General features: G+C 40.3%; 1 protein-coding gene across 1 annotated transcript; it reads right to left on the bottom strand.

Moving 5' to 3' along the window:
* Positions 1-228: 228 nt before the first annotated feature.
* nrip2 (nuclear receptor interacting protein 2) lies at positions 229-20726 on the bottom strand. The gene is made up of 6 exons (XM_026362925.1): positions 20032-20726; positions 9480-9794; positions 6217-6299; positions 5612-5718; positions 3760-3812; positions 229-2510 (listed from the first exon to the last, which is right to left on the bottom strand). The coding sequence occupies exons 1-6, from the start codon at positions 20185-20187 to the stop codon at positions 2400-2402; spliced, it is 825 nt and encodes a 274-aa protein (XP_026218710.1). The 5' UTR covers positions 20188-20726; the 3' UTR covers positions 229-2399.
* Positions 20727-22307: the final 1581 nt, after the last annotated feature.

The raw sequence follows: 22307 nt of genomic DNA, 5'->3' as shown, positions 1-22307 counted from the left end.
GTTTTGCTAGTACAGAGCATGGGAATCAATGTAAGGTCCAATAAAGCTACAAAGCAGCTGCTCTGGGTGTCTTCTAGAGGAGTCCTCCCACAACCAGCTAGATGGACATTAGAGATTTTATATGGTTGCCATTTCACTTCATGTTGCTCTGCGTTTCCAAATAGGCCCATCACTCCTTTATGCTGTGTGACAGTGTATTAAATTAGGAATAGAAACAGAGCTAGCCAGAATACACATTTTATTAGGCAGAGAAAATACTGTTCAGAAGAAGAGAAACACCAAAAATAAATTTCTGTCATACATTAATTCCTCTCATACAGCATAGGAAGGTCACTAGTACATCAAAAAGAAACAAACATTGTCAGTCTATGTGTGGACGACTCCCACGAAACGGATGGATCGATACTGTAGCACAGTCAAAAGCATGGCACGGTTCAGGTGTTGTTAAAGCAGAGCATGATGGCCTTCAGTACGCACATCTGAGGCAGGTCTCGATTCTCCACACGATGAAAACACAGAGAGACAAAGAGAGGCAGGTGGCACTGTAGTGGGCAGTTCATTTTGTTCTCCTGTGTCAGGCAAACCAGCGAACGTGAGGTGTCAATGTGAATACCATCTGCCAACGAAGGCCAGTCCTCTGAATGAAGAGGAACATGAGCGCGTAGAGGGGCCTTGGCACAGAGAGCAGCCTCAGCCGAGTGAGTTAAAATCTCCTGAAAGAGGCGGAGAGGGAAGGCAGCTGGGGTCGGCTTTTGGCAGCTTGTTCTACCGGAGCTCGGTGGGCCGGTTGGGGAAGATAGGAGCTTTTTCTTCCGTGTGAAATTGGAGCCGTAACAAGGCAGAAAACTCTGCTTTGACTCCTAACGCGTATGCACACACACAAACACACACACACACACACACACACACACATCCAGCCCCCTTCTGACTTTCAACTCGACACAATCAGACGAGTACATTAACATGCAGACTTATACAAAGGCAGAACTTCACAAAGTCATGCAGATGGAATGTGTTGATATTTCTGTAGCTGAGTCTGAGTCAAATCTGTTTGGCTGACTGGTCTATCTTTATGTCATTAGAAGAGATTTATAGGGAACTACTGTCATTCAGTCTAGGCCATCGCGACAGACTGCGAGTGTGCTCCTGGAAAATTTAACCACATCAGTCTTTTGATAGGGAAAGAAAAAGCTAAGGGGCTTTACAAAGCTCAATATAAGTACTTAAGAAATTGGTATTTTTCTCACATCTCTTTTACATTCCCCATCCTTATCTCTTCAGGAGGTAGCCTGATCCACACCTAATTACATAAGACTTCAAAAAAACCTCAAGGCTTCTCAAAGTTTCCTTTGAAACACTTGAGAGGGCATCCTGAGTACCGACAGTTTTTAGATGAGGCATGTCTTAAAAGAATAGTTTGACATTTGGTGAAATACGATGATGCTGAGAAGATCAATACCACTTTAAAACTACAGTATATGGTAAATATAAGTAAAGCCAGAAGTTATTAAGCTAAGTGAACACCTACTGACTGTCTCCTTTGTTGAATCCGGTCATATTTGTGCTTGTTAGTCATATGATTGAAAGATCAATAAACTAATTAGAAAAAATAGAAGTTAAGTTTTGTTTGAGAGAAATATCCACATCTTGAATTGGCTATCTACCTGAACTTTAGATGTTGCAGTAGCTGAAAGTAATGGATCATAAACCACAACATCAAAACCACCTGCCAGGATTGTCCTCAATATGTCGAGGCCTGGACTTCACAGAACCTCTGAAGGCGTCCTCTGGTATCTGGCACCAAGGCACCAGCAGCAGATCCTTTAAATCCTGTAACTTGTGAGGTGGGACGTCCATTGATCCCTATAGAGGCCCCCACTTCAGCAATTTGTGCCACGAAAGTGGTATTAACCTTCTCTCATCTTATTCTTGTCCTAAAATTCAAAACTATTCCAAAAGAACATGTAAGTTGAAGTCTTGTTAGTTAACTTAAAGGTCCACAGTACTTTTTCTACAGCCAAATCACAAAATATTCCACTTACATCCACTGCTGATTATTCTAATCGTGAGCATCAGTGCATACAAGCAGCTCAACAGAGGAATTGGTTTAATATATATAATGATAAAGAATGATTCGACTCACAGAGATTGGATTAGCTCCTAACTGACTGATCATCTGCTCTGTAAACTAAACTAATTTAACAGAAAAGATTATGGTGGTGAAAGTCTTAATTCTACAAACACAATGATGTAAACTCAAGAACGACTGCAGCGAATTCTCATCTGTGTTCTGGCAGTGAGAGACACTGTGATCCGATGGTCCAGACACAAACGGCATTACGCCACGTTGCTGCAACCAGTCGAGATTCGAGGAAGTGGTCGCTGCCGTCGAGTCGGGCTCACAGGTTCTCGTTGGTGTCGTGCTGGCTCCCGGTCGAAGGGTTCACAAAGGGCAGCTCCTCGTCACAGTCCTGCAGCTTCAGGACCCGGCTGCTCAGATCCAAGCAGCACTGTGAGGGGTACAGACGCAATTAGTCGACTAAATAATTAATTACAGGTGTCAGATAAATATACATGACATAGTGTAGAAATAGGCTGCATGCTAATGCAATTTTATTTATGGGATTTTGGAAACAGACTCTGCTCAATAGACAAGCTTTTGTGGGATGATCTCTAAGAATGTTTCTACTTGTTGTAGCCAGAACAGCCCGGTTCACTGATTCTCCAGATATAATTAGAATCATTTGGAAGTCAAATGTACTGATGTTGTCAGGCTTGAACTGCACTTGGCATAAATAGAAAAAAGTCTCAGTGTTTTAAGCAATAATGTTTAATGTGTTTAGGACTAAATCAGTGATTTAACTTTACCCGATCTTTAATATGTGGACATGATTTGTGGCCTCCCAGGAGAAATATTTGTCTTATTAGCTGCTAAATGCTCCACTATGTACAGAAATTAGTCACAGTGAGCTGAGCTCATTATAAAGCTCTGTAGACTGAACAGAGCTGTGATAGCTTAGCTCACACACTTAGTTTTGTGAGCAGCTTTAACTTTCAAACATTCAAAAATGTTAGTTCATAAAGGATTTATAACTATAACATGATTACACTGCAGTGTCTCTATAACAAGAGTAGCATAAAGTAATTGTGCAGTTTCATAGTTAAACAACATTAAGCCCAACAGTTAGTGAAATTAATAAATCATAATTAATTAATGCATTACTTAGGAAAACTTGTAGAGAAAAACAAATCTGGAGCAGAAGAGAAGATGCTTCTCTTAAATTACAAAGTCCTTAAGGGCTAATTTACAAAATTACAGCTAATGTTGCTTTCATACCCGCAGGTCTCACTCTAATTAGATTTTTAGGAAGATAATAACCAGACACACCATATGCAATGCTGATATCATTGTCGGATAATCTTTTCAGCAGATATAAATTGCATTTCTCAAAGTGAAATTAAACATTTCACATAACAGAATGTCCTCAATTCGTTCGTATCTGGGTTTTACCTGCACAGCAAGCAGCAAGCAGCCCACTACTGAGCCCTCCTCCAGATAACAACACCATCTCTTTCTAAAAAATTGTGCCTCCATCCTTTGCTCTGGTTTGTTCACTCTCCCTACCAGCATTTATATTCCTTCTTGCCTTTTGCATATTTAAAGGTATTTGATCATCCCGGGCAGCAGGCTCTGTAAAAACACATTAAAAGCACACAATAAGACTGTGAAAATATTAGCAAAGGAAAGGAGGACCTTACTTTAAGTTCCAGCAGAGTCTGAAGACCCAGGCACAGCTCAAACGCCTCATCCTCTGAAAGATAAGAGCATAGGGAAAGAATAAAAAAAATGAATTTCATAACTACACTTTGAAAATGACGTTAGTTCCCATTTAATAGCACCATTATTTGAACATGCATACGGCAGCCCCAGTTAAATCATCAGCACAACTAAATTATTCCCTAGTGTGTTAATGAGCACTGCAAATGGAGCAAAGTGAGAATCTAATGTAAATGAAAAAGACCGGTGCTGGTCTGATTAAATTAGTCGGGTAAAAACAGTACATGTAGTTTGAATGAGTGAGTTTTGGAGGGGGTAGTTTCACTGTAGTTTCATAATAATCACCACAAGTGCAGCATGAGCTCTTAGTAAATGCCAGATGCAAAACAAAGCACAAACATGATACTTAAGAATATTCCTGTAGCCTTCATTATGGGACAGTCAACACTACTGCAACTAAAAGCACTGGACCTTTTCGTGTAAAAATGATTCGCAAACAGTAAACACATCAAATATTTTAGCCAAACACTGTACATTAGGTCTTTTACAGTGTTAGACTCCCAACCTAACAACCATCTCTTCTCTACTAGCAAATTCGACCTGTGAGAAAGAACGTAATGAGTCAATCAACCAGCAGGATTAAATTTAAATTACATTTTCACAAATGAAAAAGCAACACTCGAGCCGTGTGGAGACACTGCAGTGGACAGCAGGTCAGACTGTGGTTGTACTGCCACTTCCAGATGTGAATGTTCAGGAGTAGCCGTCCCGAATAAATTAAAATAAATTAGGGTTAAACATAATGTGCACAACCTAATTCAGGAAGTTTCCTCTTTGTCAGTCATGTACATCCATGCTCTGTCCTATTCACTTAATGTATGACTCGGCACCCATCAGGCCTCACATTAGCCACACTTCATTAATTGAACCACCTAGTGTTAACATCTAAACATCCATGAAGGGATTTATCTTTTATTAAATTAAATGTTATTTTATATCTCTTACATAAGAAGAAAAGCAAACACAGTGAGCTTCGAATCCAAATCAGAAGAAACCATAAAAGAGACTGATGAATGAGTTGAGAAAACATGTCTTTAAATGGAAAGTGACCTTTTTGGTGACGAAAATAAACCCTGGGAGTCTGCAAGAGATGGAGGGTCACAGATGATGCAGATGTAGTTTCTACTTTCCCTACTTTGGTCGGCATTTGTCTTTGGACCAGCAGCGAAATTAATGACAACATATCACCAGAGAATACCATAAATCTCTATGTTCTAGTTCACAGTGATGAGAATTAACAAGGGAGAACTGGTCGGTGTTATTAAACCAGCAGATGTAAATGCTTACATAAAGAGTGACAAAGCACAGTTGTGTTGCAGTAGCAAGGATCAAAATATTTGCCTGAAAATGTTGCTAATCATTGCGTAGCATATTCTTGTCTGCCTAGCTGTCCTATTATTTAATGGTAATTTCTGCCTGGGTGCTTTAACAGGAGGTAGAGTGTACTCTCTGAATGTTAAGTACAGAGAAAAGCACACATCCAACTCAGTCTCTTTTAACAGCATCTCTGCAAAACTCACACCACAGGTGAACTTGTATTTTTCTACCAGGTTGCGGCTGCATTGATGCACAACACCGCTGTTTTGATTTAGATGTTTGCCACATTAAAAACAATGAGATTCTAGCCATGCTAGAATCTATTGTATTGGATGGATTTCCTTGACATTTGATATGGATATTCAAAATCTGTAGACAGTAAAGCCCTCTGGGGATCCTCGGCTTTCCCTGCCTCACCTCTTATATAGTTATAGTTGTAGGATCTAATATTCTTACCTTTCACATAAGCTGTACATTGGACCGTCTGTCTGCCCAGCTGCAGCTGCAGACCCGTCACCGAGCTGCTCACACCACATGGTGAGCTGTCCTGACTGGGTACTAGTCTAACAAAACACAGGAAGACACACACAGTCAGAAAATCAATATCTTCAGTTCATTTGATTCAGTATAGACAGAGAAGTTCCTCTTTCGTTGAGGCTCTGTGATAAAGTGCTTCATGTTTGTATTAAAATGTGTGCACAGATGAGAATTTAATAACTAGGATTTTAAAGACAAACACTAATTTTAACAGCTTTCACTTCTTACCTGTTACCTTCAGAGGTAATCTGATATTGAGGTGAGGACATAATGTCACACCCCTTTCACAACCAAGCCAGTGCACAGACTGTGAGCTGATTTATTTGCCCTTTGAATGTATTAAGGTCGTTTAAGATCTGGTAAAAACCCGCCTTCTGCAGCGTTCTATTGCGTTGTCTACCTTCCTGTCCTTTCTCTGAGGCTTGTTCTTCACACTTCACACCAGTGATTGTTGGTTTGTATCTGTACTGATATTATATATGTGTTGTGAATGTGTTTACAGCTTAGAGCAGCAAGTTTCTCACCCCAGCCTCTGGCAGCAGGAGGTGGAGATGTGGTTATGCTGGCTGCCTGTGTTGATAGATGCCTTGACTTCAGTCTCGCAGCACTGTGGAGAGGACAGAGGGGGGGGATTTGGGTGTCACAGTGTGTTTTTCCATTTCAGTCTGAAGAGGAAACAACCAGTCACATCAGGACCCTAACACACCTCTAGGGAGCTTTTGAAAACCAATGGTCGCCTTTCTTTAGAACAAATCCACATGTCGGGGGTTTAACTCACAAAATGCTAAACGCTAAAAAAAGGACGCTAACAAAAGAAGCCAAGAGTGATCGCTAAATCATCACTGACGTTATTTTTGTTCTGTTAAGTTAATGTTGCTGACTGTGTTTCCTCACAAGATGCTGATACTTCAGTGCACTTTGATTTTTCAGACTTAATAATCTCAAATGCTTTACTAGACCATGAAATATTAACAAGTCATACTACATGTGCACATTTAGTCATTAGTCAACCAAGCAACTGCACACTAAATACGGAGATATACATTATGCAGTGTAAAAAAGTGATTTATTTTAAGAATTCAAAACTCACACTTGTGCAGACATGACAGTTCCTGTGTATTCATGTCACAAAGACTTGTCAGATTGCAGTGGTTCATGAAAACTCTTGTCTATTCAGCATCCTCATGTCACATGCACATGTTCTCGTGTCAAGTACATAAATGGGAACATGCTTCAGGAAAAAAACGATGAATGAGCAATGTATTCTCAACATATGGCCGCTCTGCATGCATGTGAGATAAGCAGCATGCTGACACCACCCCCACACTCAATCAGACCTCGCATAAATTAGATATCTTTCCAATATATAATGCAGAACTTTGACACTTTATGGTATATTTGTTAATAACACAATCAATTAATTGATTTCTAAAAATGGTAATTGTGTTTCGGCCAACAGTAGTTGTTTAAGTAACATCTGTAGAGCTTCCTAGTCGGGGTTATCCAAAGGTGCTTTTTCAGTGGCAACTGGATGTCCTAGAATTCTTTAAGAAGTTCACCTGTCACCTGTTTTTATTAGTAATCGAACATAGTTACTGTAAGTGATACAGTATGTTTTAGGGTTTGGAGTGTTTTTAAGGCAAGACAGGACCATAGGCGCTGGGAAAATGTGATGGGCTGTTTTCAATTTGCTTCTAACAGTTTATAGACCAAACTAAGAATCAAAGACTTATCAACAATAGCTGTAGGTTGCAGCCCCAATAAATGTGCTGGAAGTCCTTTTTGCTGCTTCATACTAAGAGATTTTCTAACGTCTACTCATGATTTTACTATCCAGCACCATTCGGTTTCCCAAGGACGTGTCTGTATATCTTCCTCTTTCCGTCATCTCCTTCATAAATCAATACCTTATCCACTTAACCAGAGCATATTTCCCCCCTTGGAAAAAAAACATGTTCAGTTTCCATGAGGCATGTTTTGATCGCTCACACACTGTACAGAGAGAGCTGAGCCCCTTTTGTCCTCGCAGCTTATCAGCAGGCCCACAAACCTGCTCCTTTGTCTCAGTCTCGGCAGAGCAAAAAATCCCTGAAGTTTAAAAATAGCAGCCGAATGTGCAGTTGTTAAGTAACATTCAATGTTACTTATTTAACATGTGATGTTTAATAAGTTGATGATAAAACCCACTAAAGCACAATGAGTAACAGGGAAAGGTGCTGAATCGACTAAAAGAGAGGATACGGATCGTAAATACTCGTATAGGATTCATAACGGCTCTGGTGCATACTTTAAACAGCAGTCCAACTTTGTGTTCTTCGCCCTGAACCACCATAAACACGATGCAACACACTAAAATGGTGGCAAGACATGATGCTGAGGATGGGCTGAATCATTAGTTTGTATTTTGTGAGACCTTTTTGCATATATTAGTCAGTGTAGTGTTGAGTGCGTTAGATGGGGCACCAGCAGGAGCATCTCCATGTGAAACCAGACAAGCATTAATGCTTAATGTGTTCAAGACTAACTGTAAGAAAAGACCAAGAAAAAGAATGAAGACTGAATCACTGCATGCATAATGGTGTAGTCTTTAAAAGGGTTGCTTAAAATTCACCATCATCTTATGCGTTTTGAGTCCTTAAACAGCCTCTCTTTGGAGTAGCACATATCCAAAATGTCCGCACGTGTGGTTAACAGTTTTACAGTGTCTTCCATTGGGCTTATAACGTTTTAAACAGAAAGCCTGGTATTCAGAAGTAGGTTTACCAGACACCAAAGGTCTAACAAAAGCACTACTGAGTTGCAATGTGGAAATAATAGACTCTAAGGGACCAGTGTTGGATGGATACCTTCTGAAACCTCCTAACAACACGTGTCCCACCTCTGGGATGGCTGGCTTTGTATTCCACCAGCCTGGATACATTCATAAACACTTCTTACAGGTTCTGATTGAGCCCAACCCAATGCCAAAGTGTATCTGTATCTTGTATGTTAATGCTAAATACTAAATTACTAGAATGTCTCTTATCTGAACTCTTGTCCTCAATGCTCACTCAGTTTGATTAGTATGATACAGTAACTATTATTGTCCTTGTTATTTGAAGTGTTGAGGATTAAAACCACATAAAAACTGAAATTCTCAATTTCCCTCTCATATTTATATCTTGACCTTCGACCAAAATGATTGTGTATAATTTTATTAGCCTTGACATTGAAATAATCTTTGAGATAACTGTGCAACCAACAGGCTGAACATTCATGAATATAAAAAAAAGATCTCACTTATCTTTATGAGAGGCAGCAACTGCATTAGCAATAAGATTAATTTAGCAGATACGTTTCATGGCTACAGTACAAGGACCAAAGCAAGTACTGTGTATAAAACTAGGCCGTCACTTCCATAGGAGTTAAACGCAGCATGTTTTAGTTTCAGGCAATTGTTATTCTCTCTCACTTCGTTTATTTAAAGACCCTGTGTATTTGTCACCCCCTTAAATATGCATTTAATAAATCTCGAGCCCCGTGTGGACATATTAACCAAGTTGGACTTGTCACCATGACTCAGATATCTGTTTGTCTGATTCAATCAGACAGCTGCTGGCTCTTGCCAAGCTTTTGATTTGTTGTAAAAGCAGAATAAATGAAGAGTAGGCTTTAAATGATGAGTCATGAGAGCAGGATGGTGCTGTCTTTGTACCGTCTCTTGTTTTCAGTTGTTATGCAGTAGTGGAGAGTGTCAAAGCAGTGAATGTGATGAAGACGGACTGTCATAATTCATGGGGTGCAGTACCTTGCACTGAACAACCAGAGCTGTGAGGAAGCTCGAGCTCTCCGTACCCTCGGACTTCTCAGCTGTCTGTCTGGCTCCGGCTTCGCTGCTGTCGTCCTCTTCATCCGACCGTAGACTCCTCTCGCTTTCCTCCAGAGACTCCCTCTCCTCTGTGGAGTCGTCAGCTGTGCTCTCGCTCCTCTCCTCGGTGTCAGTGGGTCCGTCCTTAGTGTCAGCCAGTGGGGAGCGAACCCTGGTGCTGGGGTCCCGGGCCTCCCCTCGCAGGCGGGTGATGTTTCCCTCCAGCAGGCGTCGCTGGACAATGCTGTGAGGTTGCTGGAGACATGAGAAACAAAATAATTCTCTCTTAAAGTCGCTGAAAGCTGTGGAACTGACTAAATTTCTAATTTTAGCTTTGGTGGAAAAATAGCTTTTCAAACTAGGTGAAATGAAGGTCACATTATCATGTCATGTAAGCTAATTCAAGCAATATGATAACACTTTCATCTGCAGCACATAAAAGAATTTCTGCACTGCACTTTTCTTTCCTCCAGGATCCATATGACTTTATTTCAGAAGACAAAGCAGTTGCACACCTTGTAGATTCGAGGTACAAAGCACTTAAAATGTCCACACTATTTCAGACTGTTATTGTCTGAATACACACTCGATGTTGATTTTGATTAATGCCAGACATCCACTGTTTCAAAACAACATTTGGCCAGTGACTGGCTGTTCTTTCTGGATCATATGAAAAGTAAATTATATTGAAGCTGCCTGTTCCTCCGTAATCACATTGCTGTTCAACCAGTGGAGACTCTGGGTGCAGACTCTGAACTAAAGAGCAGGTCACATAGCACCGGCAGAGTCGATGCACTGAGAAAACACAAAACATTTGCTGTGCTCTTAAGGTTTTTCTGTCATTATGCATAGCATATTGTCTTTTATCAAGAATAACATTTACTAACACAACTAGACCACAATTAGATCTACCAGAACTCAGTGGATTTAATCAAATTGGGTTATTTTACTTCTTTATGTAAAAGACAAAATTATTATCCAATTCTGCAGGTCTGCTCGCCTCTTTATTGCATCTTTCAGGATTGTTTTGGTTTTTCTGACTTGCTCATCTTTGCTAGTTGTTTTAGACCAAAAGCCCTAAAAAACCAGTGGCCAGTACCTGCATCCAACACCAGACTGACACATGTAGCAGCTAGCTGATGCATGAGCAACTGAAGTGCCAGGTACTTCCCTCGGGAGTCGGTGGAGACTAAAACAGAGCTGAAAGCAGGAGAACGGGATCACGTCGTGTGTTAGTTATTCTATGTCTTGCATGTATGATATGTTTAGTTTGTGAAATGTTCTCTAGCTTCCTAAGGTCAGCTTGTTTCCACTGCACTCAAGTGGCCTCAAAATGAGTTACTGCACATTTGAAGAAAGCGGTTATAGTCAAATATGATAGCATGATATTAGCGTGTTAGCACTATTGTCAATGTACAGTATCCTGTAGGGAGCATTTTGAACAGTTTGTCAGTCAAGATTTTGAAATATCACACTAGTATCAGTACAAATTACCACCTTACCAACAAACACTGGCATCATTAGACTCATAAAGTTGCACTTAAAGCCTCTTTATGAAAGCCAGGCTGAATGGGTATTTTCCCATCAGCCAACCACCTCTAACACTTTGTGTTGCTCTGTCAGACAGGCTTGGATGTCCACGTTCGGTTGTAGGCACCCTGCTGCCACCCTCCTTCTCTTTCCTAATACAATCAACAAGCTGCTGTGCCTGCTCTCTGACACTTTATAGAAATTGATTTGTCTCTCTGCTTCACAGCGGAGAAGACAATCCTTTAAACGTGGCTGTTGATGATACCGTTATTATAAATGATGGCAGTGATTTTCCTTCTGGGTCATTATGTGCAAATGACCTTTGACTCACATCAGTCATCACATAATGACATCAGTCATTATGGGACATGTGGAGAGGATTTCTCATTTCTTAGAGCATGAATCGAGATAAAAGACTTGTAAAGGATCTCTATCCAGCAGTTGTGATGGTCAGACCTCCATTAAGAGATTGGATAGAAAAGATAGAGCCTACTATTCCCTTCCCTGTTTATTTCCTCATTAATGGTCACTAGTTGCTGTTCTGCACTGATTACCATGTTAAAGTATTGCTGACGAGAATTTGAATGAAGACAAGCATGGAGAAGAGAAACAATCCACCACTGTCCAATCGACTGACACCGTATATTCTTAACTTGACTCTAAGACATTCGATTTCTAGAGTAGATTCTTTTCTATTCATATGCCCTCTCCTAAATCCACTATGCTTCCCTGCCAAGCTGCAAAACAATTGCCAACAACAAAACACTTCAAACTAGTAATCACCACCCTGTCACTGAGTTCGATTTAGCCCATTCCTCCTTCCCTGAGCTCCAGCTGTGGCTGAGCTGTGTTTAGCAGAGTTATAAACAGACAGTGATGATGGCCTCTCCTCCTCTTTGCATCTCTCCTCCTTCCCTTCACCTTTCATATTCTGTTCTTCTCTCCTCGTTTCTTTATCTCAAATTTGCCTTTATTATTTTTCTACCTTTTCTGTTCTCTGTTCATTTTAATCTTTCTTCTTTCCTTCCATTTCCACTTTCCTCGTTCTTCTCTGCTATTATAATGCCTTCCATTGCCTTCGATTCTTTTCTGTCACGTTCCTCTTCAACACTTTCTTGTTTTTTCCTCCTTAACCTTTTTCCCAGTTAATTTCCTTCGTGTCTATTTTTCTTGTTTCCCTTTATTCTATTATTTTTCATTTCATTTCTACTTCCCACCATCAACACATTTTCTTCTATTCTTTTTTTTCCTCTGATCTTCTTTCCATTATCTTCCTTTCATTTTTGCTCCTTTACTTTTTCCACTTCCTTCTTTCCTTTCACTCCCTTTACTTACTCCTTACTTCTATTACCTTTCATTTCCTTTTGTTTCCTCTCCTCAACTTCTTTTTTCTTTTCATTAACTTTCATTATTTTCCTCTCCTTTCCCACTGTGTCATTGCTCTTTCCTTGTCTTTCCACATCACTCTTTCTGTTTTCCTTCCACCCACTCTCTTCTTTTGTCTTTCATTTTAATATTTCTGCTTTCCATTGATTACATTCAAGAATACAAGAGTTATCCTAACCATAACAGTAATTTTCTCCTCACCCCTTTTTCTCTGCAGGAGTTCTTCTAATAGGAGACTTCATGCTGAGCTCTATAATTCTATTATGCTCACAACACTGGCCTCTTCCTCTCATCTGCACTTGTTAGTTATTACAGTATTCTACATCATATTGTAGTCAATTGACCTCTTTCTCACCTGAGCACTCACATATTTTAACAGTAATTATCCTCTTTTACAAATATGCAACACACAGCTTGTTGAAGGCAGCGCAGAGAGTGAAAGGTCAAGATTTATTAGCATTTGCTGTGAATCAGCAAAAGCATGGGACATGTTATTTTAATGAAGGTGCTTAACAAGTCTGGTGGCGTACCACAGTGTTTTTATTAGTAGGCAGGGTGTGAGAAGGAGGGAAGAGAATCCAGAGAGTTTGATTGTCTAAAGGATTCTTCCTTGTAGAGATGTTTTCGATCTCATCAAACTGAACTGGAAAAAGAAGTGAATCTGTTTTCTCACTGTGCCTCTCTTTGGGTCTTCTGATGGTTTGCATCTGTTTCTGTCGAGTCTCAACTGCTCTGCTGTCAGCTTCGGTGTAAATCAGTGTTTGGTGTAGTCACATGTTCCCTAGTTCACTTTTACAGTTGTCATGAGAAGGTTTTTCACTTTGCAGAGAGCACTTGATCTTTATTTGTGTTTTAATGCTCATATAGTGAAGAGGTTTTTAAATTGTGGGGCTGCAGAGTTGAAAACTGCAAAAGACTTTAATTACTACAGATTGAGCGACTTACACTTTCAAGGACATCGTTATCCCAGCGCACCACTAAACAATTATAAATCCACTTCAAAATACCACTTATAGCTGTAGAAGTAGCCTGATAAGCATTTTTTAAATACTAAAGTAATACAGTGATAGTTATTTGTAGGTGAGTAGGTAAATATATATGTTGTATATACGCTACAAAACCAGGCTCAAGCTGAATGCCACAACATTTTCCTCTAATCTGTAGTTTGTACACGAGGAAGATGAGGATTCCCCTTGGAAAAACACGTTGAGAGACACAAAATCTATTACTGTTAACATTTTCCAAGATCCACTGTCAGTATATTTCCACCTTTAGCTAAGCCCTGTTAGCACAAAGTCAGACATACGTTGCTCTGAACTGTGTGGAGAGTCCCTTTCAAAGCATAACATGAGACAGGTTTGTTCCCTTGTGACACATCAGAAGATTTAACACATTTCTCACCTCATATATTTGAATATGTGAACTGACATTAAACACGTGGCCTCTTTTCAGATTTATTGTAATCTAATGAAGATAGCCCACAGTTTCAAAGGCCTTATTTTATATATAAGATGCAACCTGCAGTTAGATTTCATTTGATTTGACACAGATTTTTTTCATTGTTGAAGCTGCTCTGGTGTTTTGTTGATACAGTTTTTTTATTCTTATTGGTGTTAATTAAAAGTACTGAGAACCACATAAAGTTATTGATTGAGGGCTTTGCATTTGATTTTGTGACTTAAAAACAAATATAAAGCTTTTTCATTTAATCATTTCTGCAGCTTAACTTCCATATTTACTCTTATTGATGCTTCATGCTTCAAAGGGACATTACCAGAAATGAATTTACCGTGTCCAGTCCGGTACAGTCGGTACAGCTGCGACTGATCTGTTGTCTTACAGACAGTGTTCCTTTGTGTCTTCTCATACGTGGTCAGATGCTGATTTAGCTGATGTGCGTCCTGTGGTGACCCCTGAACACTAACCAGTTCAAACCTGCCAGTGGGACAGAACTCCACATCCTCCACATCCTCCACATCCTCCTCGTCTCTGTCTCTTTTCTTCAGTTTCTATTTCTCTGTATTTCTCCCTCTGTGAGCGTGGTTAGAGTCTAATTGCTATGTGGACTAATTATCTGTCTGCAACAGGCTCCTCTCTCTCATCCAGCCGGTCACGTGAGCTTTCTAATGCCCTCTTTCTCATTCTGATCGAGGTCCCCAGTGGCTGACTTCCTGTCGCACCGACCAGGGCTCCAGCCGCTTAACATCTGCTGCCCGCCTGCATCTCCACTTTATATTCTCTTTTTCAACACTTTTTCGTTTTATGTTGAAATAGCACAACAGATCATGTGCAGCTAATACACCAGTGACTGAAACGGATTTGGGGAGTTATAAAACATCAAATGGTGTAATATTAGGTCACTATATACATTGTTTAAATGTGTCAGTTAGTGAATTATGGAGGCATTTTGAGCTTTGGACGGAGTCAGGTTAGTTTAGGTTAAGTTTTATTGCATTGCACATTTAATATTCTTTGGGTTTCGTGCAGTTTTAAGACTCACTTGGACTCTGGGAACCAGCCATTTATTGACATTTTATAGACATTTTATAGACTATTGATATTTTTAGACTGAAAGATCAGTTATGAAATCCTAACTCATTATTCTTCTAAAGCCACATCCAGCTTTAGTGTGCGTGTGCATCTCTGTGAATTTTATACTTGGCACACTCAACAAACATTTCCCATTTCTTCTCTTGCTTCCTCACTATCATGTGTTCTCCCTGCTCTGTTGTTGTTGTTGGGGTTGTTTTTGTCATTTTTCCGGGTATTTTTAGCCTCCTGTCTTCCTCCACGACACTGAGGGAGCAGCTGAGGGAGAGTTGCTGCCCCATCCACGGCTCCAGATGACACCGAGTGAGACGGGTTCACGCTAACCTCTCTATCTAATTGTCCCAGAGCTAATAATAAAACCTGATCTGAACAGATTTACCACGGTTTGTTTTGGAGGGAAGAAGCGCTGGAAGTGGCCAAATCCTGAGAGGCCGACGATCACACTGAGTGATCATGTTGTGTTTGTTCTTCTCTTCAAAGTGCTACTTTGCCTCATGTTGAAAATTAGCAATTAAGCTTAGAGAGTGAATCTCGATGCATATGAATATAAAAGTCTGTTGTAGGATGAGATGTACTGTTCACCATCTGTCTGTATAGATTCGTGACTTTTCAGAGGAAGAGAAAACACCTCTCCTCACAGTTTCTTCTCTTTGCAATTACTAAAATGAGGTTTTGGCTAAAATTGGACATGAAAGTTGTGTTTAAAGCCCACAGCTAAGGTACCGCTCACTTCATCAGTTCCTCCTATACCACAGTCTTACATTCGTGCCCAGTTCTGTAGCTTTTGATCATCCTCAGAATTACCTAGAGACTCTAGTCCCTCGATTAGACAGGCCTTCACACACACGCACACAGGTTTCAGACTCACTCATCTGTAAGAGAGGAACATGAGCAAGCGGACAGCTAAGCTGCATGGAGAATAAGAGAGGGGCTTTGCAGCAGCAGCAGATGAGGTGTGTGCAGAAAAACTAGACTGCTGAGATTTTATGAGATTTTAAAGGTCATTGTTTTTGTTGTGAACCTTACATCAGGCAATATGCACATTTAATTAAAACATTTTTATATGTGAAACCCATGCATATTAGCTAATATTGATCATTTTAATCATCACTGAACTGATATGAAACAGAGTACTCTACATACCTCTCTAGCAAAAATCTTAATAGAACTACTTTATACTGTGCACTCTTTATAAGCAGAAGGATAACTGCACATCTGAGCAGATAAAATCAAATCAGTGCAACTTTAAATTGGGATTGCATGCTTCCAAGCTCAAGAATAAACTGTTAAATTCAGTTAATGTGGTTGAGATGTCATCCATGTGATCAAAATAACATCTGCAGTTCCAGAGCAACCGTGTGAACTGTGCTGAGTCAAATAAGGATCATTTGATGTGTTTAAAAGCTCCAGACAGGGAAGTACACAGAGCATGGGTTGGGGCAGTAGTGAAAGAAGTATTTATGCACCTTAAAGTAGTAATACTATGATTTTATAGAACACGGTTTAAAGTCCTGCATTCCAAATCTTGTAAAAGTATGATGAGCAAAATGTACTTCAGGTATCGAAGTAGTTCTATGTAGAGGAATGAGAATGTTCAAGGACTATATCAATGAAAAAAATTCAACATTTGAAGGAAACATCAACACAAAAATGGTGGCATTGCCCTTTAGAATTTATAGAATAGATTGACATTGCTGCTTTAACTATGTTTATTTATCTGCATCATCTAATTTTGGGGAAGTTTGGGAAGTAAATGTTGAGTGTGCACAGTAAAAAACGCTGATGTTACTCATTGGTTACACAAAAAGACCCGTGCTGACCTCAGGGTCAGCATATTTCCAAACCTCCCCCCCAACTCATACTGTATTCTCTCATTTTAGTTTACTCTTCTTATATTTTTCACCTATATATCTACTCCAAGCCATACACTGTGTTACATAGACCAGCCCTACTCAACCGTGCGTCCTCCCTGACCTCATCTCCACTCGTCCCTTTCTTTCCCCTCCATCGCTCTTGGATTGAAGCGGTGCATTTTGCCCTTTTCATGCTCAGCGCTTCTCTCACTCTGCAGCACAACATGGCTGGAGTGATTGTGCTGCTACTGCTGCTGCTGCTGCTGCTGAGAGTGAGAGGACCTCCGGCTAAAGAGCAGCAAAACAAATTCACTCTTACGTAACAGACTCTGCTGCTGAATTACACACTGGACAGGCCGGCTAGCAGAATTTAAGAGGGAGACAAGGACAGAAGGTTACAACTAAAATGTCTGTATGTGACTCAGGCTCTACCAAAAAAGCATAAAACCAATAACTGTGCAGAAATAGGGCTTATTTTAAAATTAGGGTGCTACAGCAGACCGTTAATTTGAAAGTCTGAAGGAATAATTTGACATTTGGCAATCACTAATGGAAGCTATTGATGCTATGAATATAAATAGTCTGCATATTAATAGATGAGCTTTAGAAGGGCTGGTGGGCACAAACAAAAATGCCAAAAGTACACAGCAGTAATACAGCAGTGCTGCAATAGATCGTCCCTCATGAAGGTGATAATGGTCAGTTGTTGCTGAAGAAGGTTTAGAGAGGGGTTGATCCTACTGAGTGATTCGTTTAGAAGATGTAGTTTATACGACTGTTCACCTGTTTTTCATTATTCATTATGAATTTGATGAGAATGGATCAGTTCATCCTTCTGTCCAATTGGATGCTTGATCCTCTGAAGATGTTCCTGAGACATCATTTCAACAGGAATGGGAAGGACGGTCTAGTAAGTAGTCAGGTCTCCTAAACCAGCTTTAGCCAGTGAGAGTTTGCTATTTTTTGCTTTAGAAATTGTTATTAAATACTTTAAATGACTAAAATTCAGCTAATTCTGAATTAACAAAGACATTCATCTAGGCTAAATCCATCAGCTACAGCCTGTGGACAAGCAAATGGATCTGAAAGACTTTGATGATCTCATCTTTTGTCTGTAAAGTTTTGCTACAGGAGCCACGGCAGAAATACATCATGCGTTCGTTTCTCTTAGTCTAACTGTGTCTATTCAGAACGTGGATGTTGGGGCTGCTGCCAGCTGACAAGTCATAAAGACAAATTCCCACTCCTCCCTCAGTTCCTGAAGCTGTTTCAACAGTGAAAATCACTGGTTATTGATGCCTTGTAAATTGCACTGTGCTCCCCGTGGCCGTGTCTGCAGCATAGATTGTGTTTTTGATAACTATTGAGACGAGCTTCTTTCTGTCATCAAGCAGAAGATAATTGGTTAAGATAAGAGGGTTTTCAGACCCCTGCAGGAGATGTTGATGTTCTACATTAAACTCACTGACTCTGACAAATATTAGGGAATCATAACGGTCACAGTGGAGGAAGTAGTACTAGATCATTTACTTACTTTAGTAAAAGTACTCACTAACATAGTAACATTTATTATTAACAGAAAACATGGAGAGCAGGTACATGCCATTCACTTAGCGTGGTTATATGAAGGAAAGCTGATGAACGTCTCAGTATCAACAGGAAAATCAAGAATGTGTTTCACATTTTTAGAACAACTGGTAAAACAAGACCAAGCCATGTTAGCTGTCTGTCTGTGAGCTAAATGCTAACATCAGTTTGCTCAAAAAGCTCCCAATGAGCATCAAAGATTTGGACAATGCATCCAGTAAGTGCTGAGAAAGAAAATGTCAAATATGTGGTGTTAGTGGAAGAGTTGGGGGGGTGATCAGAGTCAGTAGGATTCATCCTCTGAGGAACAGGAATGTGTGAACTCACTTTCATTCCAGTCTATTCAAAAAAAAAAACAGAAATACAAACACCAGCTTTTCCCCTAATTTAAAAATGATGTTACCTCAGGAGCACAGGGTGAAATAAGACGGAGAAATATACCTCTCATTAGATTACAAATAATGTAACCCAGTCAAAGAAGGAGAGCCGGGGATGCAGTGTTTTTCTAGGTATTAAAATTTGGCAGACATGACTGCATCACAGTGTGATGTTCACAGAGCACAGAGCTGCTTCCCAGTGCCACAGTGATTGTGTTGAGGTTGTCAGAGAGCTCCGGGGACTCTGGGAACTGTGTCAGCGGAGGGGAGAGGTGGCTAAGAAATCGTTCTGATTGTCTCGGGGAGTTCCTCAAGAGTGTTTATAACGGCTTCAGATTATACTTCTGGAGGAAGAGGAAGTGATGAGGTCGGACACGTCCTACTTCACTTGCAGGACTCGTCAACCCAAAAATGTATGGCGGTAAATCCTCTGTGCAGAGAGGAGGACTCTCTGTCTTCATGTCTCTTTGAATGTTGAATTTGCTTTTCAAGGCTGCATTTTAGGGCAATACAACAAATAGAGGAGGATAATGCTGCAGATGGTGGTCAAAGCCAGGGTATAGGAGTCAAGCAGGTTCATGAAGCACATGACACTGGACTAATCAGTTTTCTCTGTTTTTTGTCATTTGGCTGTTGTTTGTACTATTTTCTGACAGTTCGTAGACAGAACTCAGCAGATTATAGAATAATCAATAGAACAAGCAGCAGTTGTACCAACAGCAACAGGAAAGTTGGCAGACGAAGTAACAGTGAGGTGATTAAAGGTGAACTCAGTTTTACACTTCAGTGTTTTTACAGCTCTTAAGAAGAACTAATGTCTGAATGGTTGGTGAGACATCAACTACAAAAGCTTGAGATTAGATCAGCAGCTACAGTGCTAGCATAACATTAGCAATCTCCAAATGAATTGCCAACAGTTGAATTGTGGGTAATGTAGGAGCCAGGTTTGGACAAGAAAGAAGAATGAATCTTCTTTTTTTTCTATAGTTCACTATGAATCTGATATTATTATAGAATAAAAAAGATTTTAACACATTGGACACTTTCTTTTAAATGTTGTCAGACATTGAATGCTGCACTATTTTGTTACCTTCTTCCAATCAAACAGCCACTAATCTCCTGGCAACACACATAACAGCCTCTTCAATCAAGGAAATTATCAGCAGATTGTCTCAAGTGCCTGTTTCGATTCTCTTAAAGTCCACTCACCAAGTCTTTGGACGTGCCCAGTCTCTTCAGCCCATCCAGGGGCAGGAGGTCAGCTGAGTCCTTGTGTGTGAACTGGGTGGCCTGCTTCAGACGCCTCTGTTGGTGCAGGATGGCTTTATCCCGGATGGCCAGCTCACCTTTCTTCGCCTCACTCATTCTTTTCCGTCTATCCTGATGCCGTCCACAGAAGCACGGACACTGTAGCCTCACAGCAGCAGCAGCACTGGGAGCTTTCTGCAGACAGCAGTGGATGTTGGTGTGCACAGAGGAAGAGAAACCCCACAAGGCAGCTTCTTAGGGTTGCGGTTTAGGTCCTATTTAAGGTCCTTAGCAACAGAAATGTAATGCAAATGTTGTCTCTTCCACCCGGTTTTGCCCTCTGTGATATGCTGCTGTTCTTCCCTCTGGGCTCGCTGTGCTCTCTCTCTCTCTCTCTCTCTCTCTCTGTGTTTGTAGTCCTTGGCATGTATTCGTCTCAGCAGCTTTAGGAGCTATTGTCCTGTCCTGGATGCACCTCTCATGTGCATATGCATCTTCCTCTAAATGACAAGATCTGTTCTGTCTCTTACCCAGGCTGTATGAGACCGTGTGGTAGGTGTGACTGAGAGTGTGTGCTTTCCCCTCCCCTCAGTGCCGTCTGTCCTTGGATCTCTCTCTCTCTCTCTCTCTCTCTCTCTCTCTCTCTCTCTCTCTCTCTCTCTCTCTCTCTCTGTTAGACTCACATTTCTGTTTTGAGAAGTGTGTTCTCTCTCTCTCTCCCCCCTCTGATCCCTCCTCTTTCTGTCATACAGTCGACTGAGAGATCACATTTTCTCAGTTGACTCTCAGCTGAGGAAAAAGAAAGAACGCTGTTAATACTTTGAATCTTTACACCTCACTGTTAATCTACAGTCAGGCTGCATCCCCAATACATCAAATCAGATGGTGACACACACACACACAGCCTGTCACTGTGTGTCCAACACAGTATTAGTCTCTTGAGCAGCGATTGGTCCCAGTAGCCCCTCTGTAGAGGTGTGAGATGGAGCATTGTGGTCTGACCCCACACAGAGGATCAATCTGGACCACTGATGGCGACGATTGATTTGCTCTGCCTCCCCTGTGGCAGTCACCGAGAATTAAAGAACCTAATTTCTTCCACCAATTCACACTGACAAAAGCTATAAATATCGCCCCCATCCCCGTTCATGACCTCCACATGACACTTTCCAGAACAGTTATAATTCAGCCTACAGGTATGGAAGGTTTTATGCTTTAATCTTATCTGAGACAGTTTAATCGTAAAGATTTAATGTGTGATACTATCGAAAGACGTAAGTAGAAGGGTGTTTTTTGAAATATATTTATTCTGAAGGAGGGAGTCCTTGTGAAGGTGAAGTGCAAAATGAGAAAATTGATGTGTTAAAAGCATGTGGCGCCCCCTGCTGGTCCCCTGTTTGCCATCTCAGGCACACGCATCAGTATTGAAACTGTCAAGTTGCCCTGTGTTGGATTAATGTAATGTTTTATAGAAACACAAAGACTGCAGCTGTGTAGATATAATGTCAGAGAAAAGATAAAGTATCTAAGGATGTTTTTTTTTTTTTTTTAGTGAATGAATGAAACTTTTTTATTATATTAATATTTACTTGTCCTACCTTCTTAAATATGAGGATTTTCATTTTTTCCTGTTTTGTATCACTATAGATGTTAATGTTTGACAATTAAGCAATTTACAAAAGTCACTTTAGGTATTGTGTAAGGTTGCTGAGATCTTAGAGCACGTCCACAAATAAATTTCAAAATGTGTTCACACACACAGTTTTACACCTCTGTCGATTCTGAATGGATTATTCTCTATTTTGGACTTGTCACAGGTTTAAATAATAAGTGGGCCTTTTTTTTTTATTTTTAGTAACCTGTGATTCTTCTGCTGTAAAAATTACAGGTCCACAAACTCCTCCTCAAAGAAGAATGTTTTAGTCACTTCTCCCGGCCCCTAAACAGCGAGTGAGGTGTCAATCAATCAGAGTCTGTTCACACCCACACAGCTCTAAAAGGTGTAATCACTGAAATGAAGTGAAAACACCTGTGTGGGTGAATTAAGCAACAGAAAAGCTTTAAAATAAAACTGTGTGTGTGGATAAACACTACTACAGGTAGGTTATTTCCTTCTTCTTCTCTGCAGGAGCACTTACATTCACATCACATGGGAAACATTCCAGTTTAAATAGTAAACTGACAATAACATCTATTAATGTCTGCAGTCATGTGTCTGATAAACCTTTTTGACATGT

The sequence above is a fragment of the Anabas testudineus genome, chromosome 23, assembly GCF_900324465.2.
Source record: "Anabas testudineus chromosome 23, fAnaTes1.2, whole genome shotgun sequence".
In the NCBI taxonomy this organism is placed as follows: Eukaryota; Metazoa; Chordata; class Actinopteri; order Anabantiformes; family Anabantidae; genus Anabas; species Anabas testudineus.
The sequence above is the reverse complement of the archived record's forward strand: the minus strand, read 5'-3'. Positions and strand labels throughout refer to the sequence as shown.